The sequence below is a fragment of the Montipora foliosa genome, chromosome 1, assembly GCF_036669935.1.
Source record: "Montipora foliosa isolate CH-2021 chromosome 1, ASM3666993v2, whole genome shotgun sequence".
Classification (NCBI taxonomy): Eukaryota; Metazoa; Cnidaria; class Anthozoa; order Scleractinia; family Acroporidae; genus Montipora; species Montipora foliosa.
This window is the reverse complement of record NC_090869.1, coordinates 17,719,408-17,729,125: the sequence shown is the minus strand read 5'-3', so window position 1 is coordinate 17,729,125 and position 9,718 is coordinate 17,719,408. Positions and strand designations below refer to the sequence as shown.

Sequence of the window (9,718 nt, the reverse complement as noted above, 5' to 3'; positions counted from 1 at the left end):
TAATTAAAGGGGAAATCATGGTCTAAAGTCCAAAATTGAAGTTGCATTATTTTTTTGGGATGAAAACGAAGAAAAATGAAATCTGGTTGATGGATGTCCGTTTGTATTACCTTCTGAAATTGTCCGTTACAGACCTTTTTTGCCAGCTCATAATTTGCTCAGTTTCTAAGAGAGCAACAAAATCATAATTTCCTGTCACACGACTGCGGTAAAAATTCTCCGGATGCACGCGCCACCATAGTCAACACGCAACACGTTGTAGCCATTAAAATGCATTGTTGAAAGTAGCCGCTGTGTCATTAGACATTCAAACAATCCATTTTTACGTTTCAGAATCTTCGGTAGAGGGAACTCTTCTATCGGGTTATGAAGAGTGTGGATGTTTGCATCTTTACAATAGAAATGACTTCGACTTTCACATTTCTATTGTAAAGATGCAAACATCGTGTTAGCGTTTTCCTCTTTCAAAGTAGGTAGCCTCTTTAGTGTGAAAGACCCTGTCCCCAATGGACTCCGATCATGTGTTGTTTATAAATTTTCGTGTGCAGGCTGTGCAGCTTGCTATGTCGGTGAAACCACCCGACATTTCAACACACGTGTAAGGGAACATTTGGAAACGGAAAGGGCCTCACACATTTTCAAGCATCTGGAGAGCTCCTTAGCGTGTCGCTCTGCATGCTCCCGTGACAATTTTGCCATCATTGATCAGGCATCTTCGCGGTTTGCTCTCAAAATCAAAGAGGCGTTGCACATATTTTGGGACAAACCAACACTTAACGCACAGGTCAAACACAATTCAAAACTTTCTGTTTAATTTTGAATTACTATTGTCGTAGTCTTAATTACTGTCATTATTATTATTGTAATTTCTCTAGTATTTATATTTCAGTGTAATTTATTGTTCATTTCACACTGAAGATGGCAGAGGCAACTGCCGAAACATGTCTGTAAAACTCAGGAGTGTCGTGCTTTTCTTAAAATTAGTGTGGATTTTACAGTTTAATTGCTTAACGATGCGCATCATGGAGAATATCGTGCAGACATTCGGCATTTGGCGTGTCACGCAATCTTTCCTCCCCAAAAGAATGTCTGCGCAGGAGTGCACGGCGACTCTGTCCTCAGCTTGAGCGAATTTTCCAGCTTCATTGAAACTGGAAGCAGTCTGGACTGTGCGACACACCACAGGATACATAGCCTGAAATATATACGATTCGACATCTCCTTAACGCCTTTCAGAGAAAGCTTTTAACAAAACCAGAATCAATATCTGAAAGACATCATTTTCAGTTTCGGAACTTCCACGTGTTGCGTCAACCTCAATTCATGATTAAGAAAAGATCCGACTTAAACAAACATCTGAAATATTTTAGAAATGGCACCTTCTTTTACCAGTAACAATACAACTACTATCAATGGTTGCCAGCTTCTAACACGAAGAAGGATAACATTGGTTTCCAAGTTGGCTGTTTTGGAGGTGAAAAATTGGCTCACCCATAGAGGTGTTTTTCTAATGTCTACCACGAAGTCTCATATCGTGATATTGATGCTGCCGGTGTTCCATGTGGTATGACCGGCGTGGGCGGAAATCATTAGTCCAAAGTCCATAGGGCTGAAAGACGATTTCCGTTGTGCCAGTTGTTAAAAATAGAGAGGAAACTATGACAAATTTGATTGAAACCAACGCAAGCTATAAAATCGAGCAGTTTGTCGTAAAAAAACGGGCCTACCCGGCACAAGTTGTCGATTTGAGTAGATGGATTTAATACACAAATGATCTGAAATTTTCAAGAACGAAATAAAGGTTAGTTTCAACGATGTTTCTTGTTGAATTCATTTGATTAACTTTGCCATTAAATAAACCCCGATTGAGATGAAATCTGGCGGGTTAAATCAATTTTCCCGGAAAGCTACGCTAGACGAAAATTTGCCATCTTTGACATTTTTCGGGAGAAGTCAATGGAAAAACGTTTCAACGTCGCTAAGAGGTAACTTCTGCTTTCCACCGCCTTCCATATTTTCCTTCTCGTTCATGGTTTCCGGCCAAATTACGAACTCCGTAGTATATATATGCAAGCCAGTATGCAGTCCAGTAATAAGCTGCTAAAAGAACTAATATTTCAAAAGAGACTGAACTCGCTCGATGATGTAGAGCCACGGTCCAAACGGCCGAAGGCAAGTCAACCGGCTTCACAGAAACCCATAATTAGTGACTCAGCTGTGCTCTCAAAAAATCAGATTACTATTTTTAAAAATAAAGCAGGAAGTTGCAGGTAATTGTAAAGTGTTTTTCTTTATAATGGCTTTAACGACAAGCCCACGGTTCCTTTCTGGGCTTTGGGGGAACCTGTGGCCACAAGCATACCGGAGTCACCAGTTCGCCGGTATTTAGGAATAACTTCATGGAAATCGGATTCATGCGTACAGTTTAGAGCTTCAATTCCGACAACATTTCGGTTCTTAAATCAGTTTAAAAACTGACGAATGGCCGAATATGATTGACAATTGTCTGAATTTGCAGTCAAATGCGTTGCTTTTCTTAAAAGTATCGACATCGTGCAAAATGGAAATTAATGATACTTATGCTAGTACAATTTTTTATAAAGGATGCATGCAGAAACAGGATTTGACCAAATTCTACGCTAAGCTAAAGGCAACTCTAAGGATGTTCAGGACCTTCTGCGTTCGAATACCGGATTAAGTTGCTTTCTTTCAACAAATCGTCCTGCTTTTAACAAGTATCAGTTCTCTATCTGTCAAACTATTTGTTGAGTAGGTCTTGTGGGTGAAAAGTTCAATTTTTATGTGGCTACACACACCTTGGGTTTAGGGTCTTCCGGAGGGTAAATGGCTTGGGTTTGGTTCAGCTCAAGTTTCATGTTACCCTTGGGGATGCAATTACACAGTAAAAGACCCCCTTCAGGGTAAAATATAATGGTGGTCTATAATTAGATATGAATTCACTGACCTTGCAAATTACTTCTGCTTTATGACTGGCCAAGCCACCTCAAGGAGCCGATAAACCGTATTTTTCAGTGGGAAGTTTTTTTGTTCTTTTTTATGTATCAATGGAAATAACCCTTGGACAGTTTCGGTCTAGTGAAAGCGGTTACACACAAAAACGTCCTTGCCCGTGGGCAAACGCTATTTACCCATGGGTAACAGGGCTATTGTAACCACAGCTTTTATATGTCAAACAAATTAATGACCTCAGGGTGGTTCAGTTTCGAAAAGCATAGTCACTTTTTGGAAAAAAAACATGGTCGGATAATTATTGCAAGGACATTGAAACTAAGCTCTATCATAAATTAGGGGTATGATTTTACTAGTATAGTTCTTGAAGTTTTCCGTATTTCATAAATTCAGAAAAAAATACGCACGGATACTATTCTCTGAAACTTTTAAAATACTCAAAAGAACTGCGAAATAATTCATGAATGGAAAGTGTAGAAGACAATGGTGTTTGAAATAATGAAATTTTGCCAATCAATGGACCTGCTTCGAAGGGCTTCGACTGTTGTTTTATCGTATGCATATATAATTTCCTAATAACTGAGAAAACACTGATAAAGCTTCTTGGATGACAACGGATTTGTAACATTTTTATTCCTCGTTTTTTACCTGGACTATGGGCCGCCGTTACCACCAAAAACAAGATTTTGAAAGAGTTCAGGCAAAATAAAGTTCAAGATCAAACTACAATCTTGGACAAAATGGGTTGAGAATATTAAAAACAGGGGTTATTTTGCGCACTACGTCCTCAATATCGCACATTATTAGCGATCCCCCTCCCCCCTACAACCAATGTTGATAAGCCCAGGTTCGACATTTTTGTTTCGTCTAGCAACATTGATCAGTGGGGGTGGGGGCAAAAAGAGAGCTTATTTTTCATACTCGTGATCGGAGTTTAGTCCAAAAGCAGAGTTTTCTCAACAATTTTGTCCAAGATTGTAGCTAATTGTGGGCTTTGATGGTCTTTGGTTGACTTCAGTGACTTGTCTGGTCCAACGCATATGGTGCTGGAACATAACTGATTCAGTTTCAACAAGGAGGCAAAGGATGATGCAGAGGTTGATGTGATGGCTGCCAAAATGAGTTATTTGAACCTAATGAGGCACCCGTGTTAGTACCGACCAATTATTATGAACCTTATAAAAATTAGTATCGATTAGTACAAGCAAAAGGAGAGTAAACTAACAGTCTAATATAGCACCTCTATAACTGTGAATAACATTATGCTCAGCTACGGCTAAGCCAACTGTGAAAGAGAGCTGTTTGGCTGATACCCGAATTCAAATGCAGCAAACTCGCTTGTAGAATTCGCTTGTAGTTCTTTTAGTATGGTTCTAAAGTTCACCTGGTGAGAACACCAAGTTTCCGATGAAACTTAACGCTGTAATAGAATATGCAAACTGTTGTAGCAGCGTTGAATTATGTTTTGCACATTTGTCCGTACAGTTTTGAGCACTAGCGCCTTTTGACAACCCAAAACGTGGTTCGGACACTTCAACGACGTCGGTGACATTCAGGATTGCTTGTTTCGCCGGGAAATGACCGGTAGATCAACCAAATCACTTCTTCGATAGTTGTTGTGTGTCACACCTGACTTGCTTCTACTCCTTCGGAGCTTTCATACGAAGGCGGCGAGACTTCCACGTCTTCGTAATTGTGACCGGAGATGTCCGTGTGATAAGGCGGAGGGGCGCAAGAAACACTCGCTGTTACGTCGGAAAAATCAGTGTCAGTGATGACTTCTTCGTACGTCGGTGGTGAGCCTAAGATTCGTGACAACAGAAAGCTGATGTCCCATCTTGAAGCGGATGTGTTGCCTTCGCTAAACAACCTTCTTCGATCGCTAGTTCTATGATCGCTAAGAATCAATTCGTAGCACTCGACGCTTTCTAGTCTTTCTGTCAAAGAGGATTCGTTTCGCTGCATCGCTCCTTCACGGGAAGATCTTTTCTTGAAATACGAAAAAGAACATAAACAAACCAAAATTAAAAATCCAAGACCAAACATTGTGAAACCTCCAGTTCTCATTTGTGAATTCTCCTCCACAAAGCCCACAACCAGTAGTAAAAATCCACACAAGATTAAAACTACAATCGCCACAGCAACTTTCGTTTGATGGTACGTTGGTGTATTGTTGTAGTTCCATTGAAATCCGCTATACCAAACAGCACTTAATTCATCCATTTTGAAGAGAGAATTACTCGAACATAGTGAAAATTTATAGCCTCAAATGATTTGCATATTAAATATCGTCTGCGTGTTTGTTTGTGCATAATACATGTAAGTCTGTGTCAACGACTAAGCTGTGAATCAGCGATAAAAGCAAGGTTTTAAAACGATCAGGTTCATGAAAAAATTTTGGATATGGGCTTCTTTAAGAGATAGGGGCTGCCATCAAAAGGACATGCATGAAACCAAAAGGAGGTTTTTAAACAGAACTCAAAAGGATTATATAAACTTTTAAACTATGATCCCATTTCGGTTCCAGACTACTGGCTGTCTAGAAATCATTCCAATAATTAAAGAGGGCACTGATTCGGAAATGAACTAGTACATAATATAAAAGACCAATTTTCAGTCCTAAACAAAAGGCATCATCTCGAGGCTTAGGGGAATAAACTCATACAAATCCTTTTAATTTATTTATTCCCCAGAGCCTCGAGGCCTTTTGTTTAGGACTGAATTTCAATTTATCGAGATCGGTCTATTGTCTTGACCAATTGACAGCTGAACACTTGATCCCATTTTCAATGGGCTCCTGAGGGGGTTCTGTACTGACTCGATTGATGATTAAACATGCCTCAAGTTTAATACAGGCTGTGATACTTACGCCAGGACCAATACAAAGTTGAAAGGAGGAGTGTAAACTGAGACCTGACAGAAAGTCAATATTAGACAGATTAATTATTTTCGATGTTTTGGCCGCGCAAAACTTGAGGCGAGAAAAACAAAAAGAAAAAAAGGGAGGAGATCGGAGAGGTAAGGAAATGCTTGCAGACGCGGCCGCGGTTCGCCAAGGAACCTAGTAGCATATTTATTGACATTTGTCCCCCTCCCCCATCTTTTAGTTTACTACTACTTTCAGGCTACCCCCAACCTTTACTACTAACGATTAGTGTAGATTTTCATAATGTTGTGGTGTAGCAGTTCTTTTTACATATAACGTCAAATTTCAAACCAATTCTTGCGCAATTCTAATTTTGATGAAGTTCTGTATTTATGTTTGGCAGTTATTTTCTCGACAGCGCACACTTGGCAAAACAGGTTTATCGTCGGAGTCTGTAAAAAATGCCTTTCGGCTCTCCACGACCGTTTTCAAGAATGGCACTGATAAAGAAGGAGCCAGAGCACTCTTTACCTCCTTTTCATACCGGATACCAAACTATTATCACTTTTTCTTGCCGAAAAGTAGGAATTTTTCGGAAGGGACCATTTCTTTAAATATTTCAAGCCAGTACTTCCGCTTAAATTCAATGCAAAAATAAAAATAAGGCCCTCTATCAACTAGAATTAGTATATACTCACTCAGTGATCTTGTTGTTTAAGGCAATCTGATTGGTTCATTATCTCGGAGTGAATAATGCGTGATCCAAACAAAACAAAACGGCCGGCATAAACTCAAAATATTTACCTCGCCGTCCCGCGGGTCGATAATTATTCTGCAACTATTACAATACAATAATAATAATAATAATAATAATAATAATAATAATAACTTTATTATACACAGAATTCAAAAAGTTGCCACTTATTTACATTGAAGCTGTGTACATACTTAGGGGCCGACCATTTAACTCTTGGGGGAGGGAGGGGGGGGTGGGTGATTTTGGAAAAAAATTTCCTGCAAGCGCTTCCCGGGCCCTTGTTGGAAGAAAAAAATTGCATGCAGCACAATTGAAATAGAAAAAAAAATTCTTGCACTGCTGCAAGCAAGAAAAAAAAATGTTGCAAAGCTATTTCATCATTCCTGGGGGGCTTTACAAAATCCGCTCCCCATAGGGGCTTTTCAGGGCCAATGAAACACAACGAAACGACAAAACAGCAAACCAGTTGGCTATTTATAGTTGAACCAGCTGACTCTGGGAATATGAAACGGCATCCCATTGGATCGCGCTTCTCAAAGAACTCAACGGCCTGTTCTGAGAGAGAAAAACCCCTGGCAGCCAGGGTAACCAAGATGAGACGTACCGCAGAAAATTCTAATTTTTCTCTGGATGACTGAATTGCTAGGAAGCTGGTTTACTGGGCTCTCCACACAATAAGTGCTATTGCTATTGCAATTTTGCTAAGATGCTCTGATCTTGCTCTGATGGAAGAAAGCCAAGAGGAATTATAGAGCAAGTGGCAGAGATGGAAGAGGGACTAAAGAAGAAAGAACTCAAATTTTATGTTAGTAAACGCCGGAAGTGCTGATCAGCAGCAAGGTATAGACAATACCAATTGTTTTGCTGTACGGACGAAGTGGAAAGGTCCTGAAGGAAGTAGAGGAAGAATTCCATTACCTAGGAATCACACAAAGTGAGGATGGGGTTCCCTGTGGTCAGCGGTTCGCGAAAGAGGAAAACAGTCAAAAATGACGGACATAATCCAGTTAACCAATTACACGTAGCCGACACAAAGCGCGGGAAAGTGTGCACGCGCGAGCCACGATTGATTTTGGTTTCACTTCTGATTGGTTGAAAAAGTGGCGCGAGAACTCAGTTTGAAACATTCACTGAATTAAGTAATACAAAACCAAAGCAATTCGCTAATTACTTTCGACACTCAATTGAAAACCGCTCTAATAATGATAATAATAATATTAATATTATTATTATCATTATTATTATTATTATTATTATTATTATTATTATCATTATCATTAATACAGACTTTATTTTCTCTTGCTTTATTTAATTAAAGAGATTAGCACACTACAGTCTCAACTGGTGACCCTGCATGTGGCTCTCAAATCAAATTCAAATTTGACAGGAGAGGAAAAAACTGGAGTGCCCGGAGAAAAACCTCTCCGACAGAGCAGAGGAGAGAACCAATAAACACGTGACGCCAAGTCTGGGAGTCGAGCCTGTGCCACATTGAATTGGTGGGAGGCGTTCACCAACCATATGAAACCCCCAATATCAAGATTTTAGACTGAAAAACTGCTTGCACTCGTCTGTTAGCTTGTTAAAATGGTAAACCTGCTATCAATTTGTAAACAGTTGATGGTTTCTGAACTTCGACGGTTTGATATTTTGACAGCTTTGAAAGAGTTCAACTAATAAACTGTTTTGAGCCATTCTAACAAGGATTGTGATTGGTCTGTTTTAGCGTGCCCTTTTGGTCTGTTTTAGCCTAGTAATGCGCGAGGAAATTACGAAATTCGGGGAAAACACTAGCTCGACTACGTCTCGTGTTTCCCCTCACTTCTTTTGTGCTCAATCTTCTTCCTAAGTTCTTATCACTTGTGGAGCTTCTTTACTTGTTAAGTTACTAGAACTCTTTTGTCAGAACGCAGAAAAAGAAGCGCCAAATGCTACATGATTCTTGTTACGATGTGTCGGCGTGTGTCTCCATTATTACAGAAATTATATTTTTGTTGAAAATATAAGGTGAAGTTTCTTGTCTAGTGCGGGTTCAGCGTTGGCCATTTCTTAACTTGCGAAATTAATGTTTAACTATTAATTGTGTAATACCACTGCACATCAGTTAGGCATATTAAGAAAATGTTTCTAAACCTTTTACAAGGATTTATGATCTATCCAAGAGGTTTGCAATGTTTCTACTCTTTGCAATGATTCTGTAAATAATTAAAAACTAGTCCACTATGTCTGATGTCGCAACCGGTCGAGAGACTTTGAAATCGTCTCGATAATCTTTATGTCGCGCTGATGTTCCTGAGAAATTTTACTTGAGAATTGAAGGACAAATGAAGTTGAGTATTTCTACGCTTGGACCCTTTTACTTCCTCCTCTAAAGTTCTCATTGTCACAGAAGGGAACGAACCGCACCGAAATAGACCCATATCAATGTCCAAACAAAAGATTTTGCCCGTCGAACCTCTCATTCAATGTGAGGCTGGACGGGCAAAGACAATGCAAAGACAAAGCCTTTATTCCCCAAGGACTCCAAAATGGCCGCCGAGTGATAAAGGTGAATTTACTAATGGACATCAGCTCATCTCAGCACAAGTGCCCTTGTCTACAGCCATCCCGAATATCAATGGGTATAAAACGCCGCAGTGCGGGTTAAAGGACAATTACCCCAGTGAATCGCATGGGTAAGCAGAGTTATTTTCAGTTTGAAAATGCATGCCCTGTACCGCTTGGTGAAGACACTTAGGGCCGGAACCTTTAGACTCAAAACGGCATCAATAATTTGAAAATTCAATAGCCCTAACGACGCTTAAAAATATGGTCAAGAGTTCGTACGAGACGAGATCATCATAAAGGAAATGACTTTTAAAATCTTGTCATCGTTACAGCGTTTTTTAAAGATCCGACAACATCAAGTACGCGAATATTATCACGTGGGAATTATCACGCGGGGGCCACCATTTCATGCCGGTGTCTTCTGTCCTGGCCATCTGTTTAAGGGCACATAGAAAAAGCCACGAAATGCTCCAAGTTTTGTTTGCTTGAAAAAGTGGCCTACGTCATGAATTAATCCGTTGCCAAGGTCTGTCTCGCGATAGCCATTGGACAAACAAATGTAATCAGTGACGCTAATC

General features: G+C 39.8%; 1 protein-coding gene across 1 annotated transcript; it reads right to left on the bottom strand.

The window, feature by feature from the left end:
* Nucleotides 1-3,570: 3,570 nt before the first annotated feature.
* LOC137991648 (uncharacterized) lies at nucleotides 3,571-5,394 on the bottom strand. The gene has a single exon (XM_068836704.1). The coding sequence runs from the start codon at nucleotides 5,191-5,193 to the stop codon at nucleotides 4,594-4,596; it is 600 nt and encodes a 199-aa protein (XP_068692805.1). The 5' UTR covers nucleotides 5,194-5,394; the 3' UTR covers nucleotides 3,571-4,593.
* Between the last annotated feature and the right edge of the window lie 4,324 nt (nucleotides 5,395-9,718).

Coding starts and splice junctions, on each gene's coding strand:
- LOC137991648 (XM_068836704.1), bottom strand. CDS start 5,193: ATGGATGAATTAAGTGCTGTTTGGTATAGCGGATTTCAATGGAACTAC.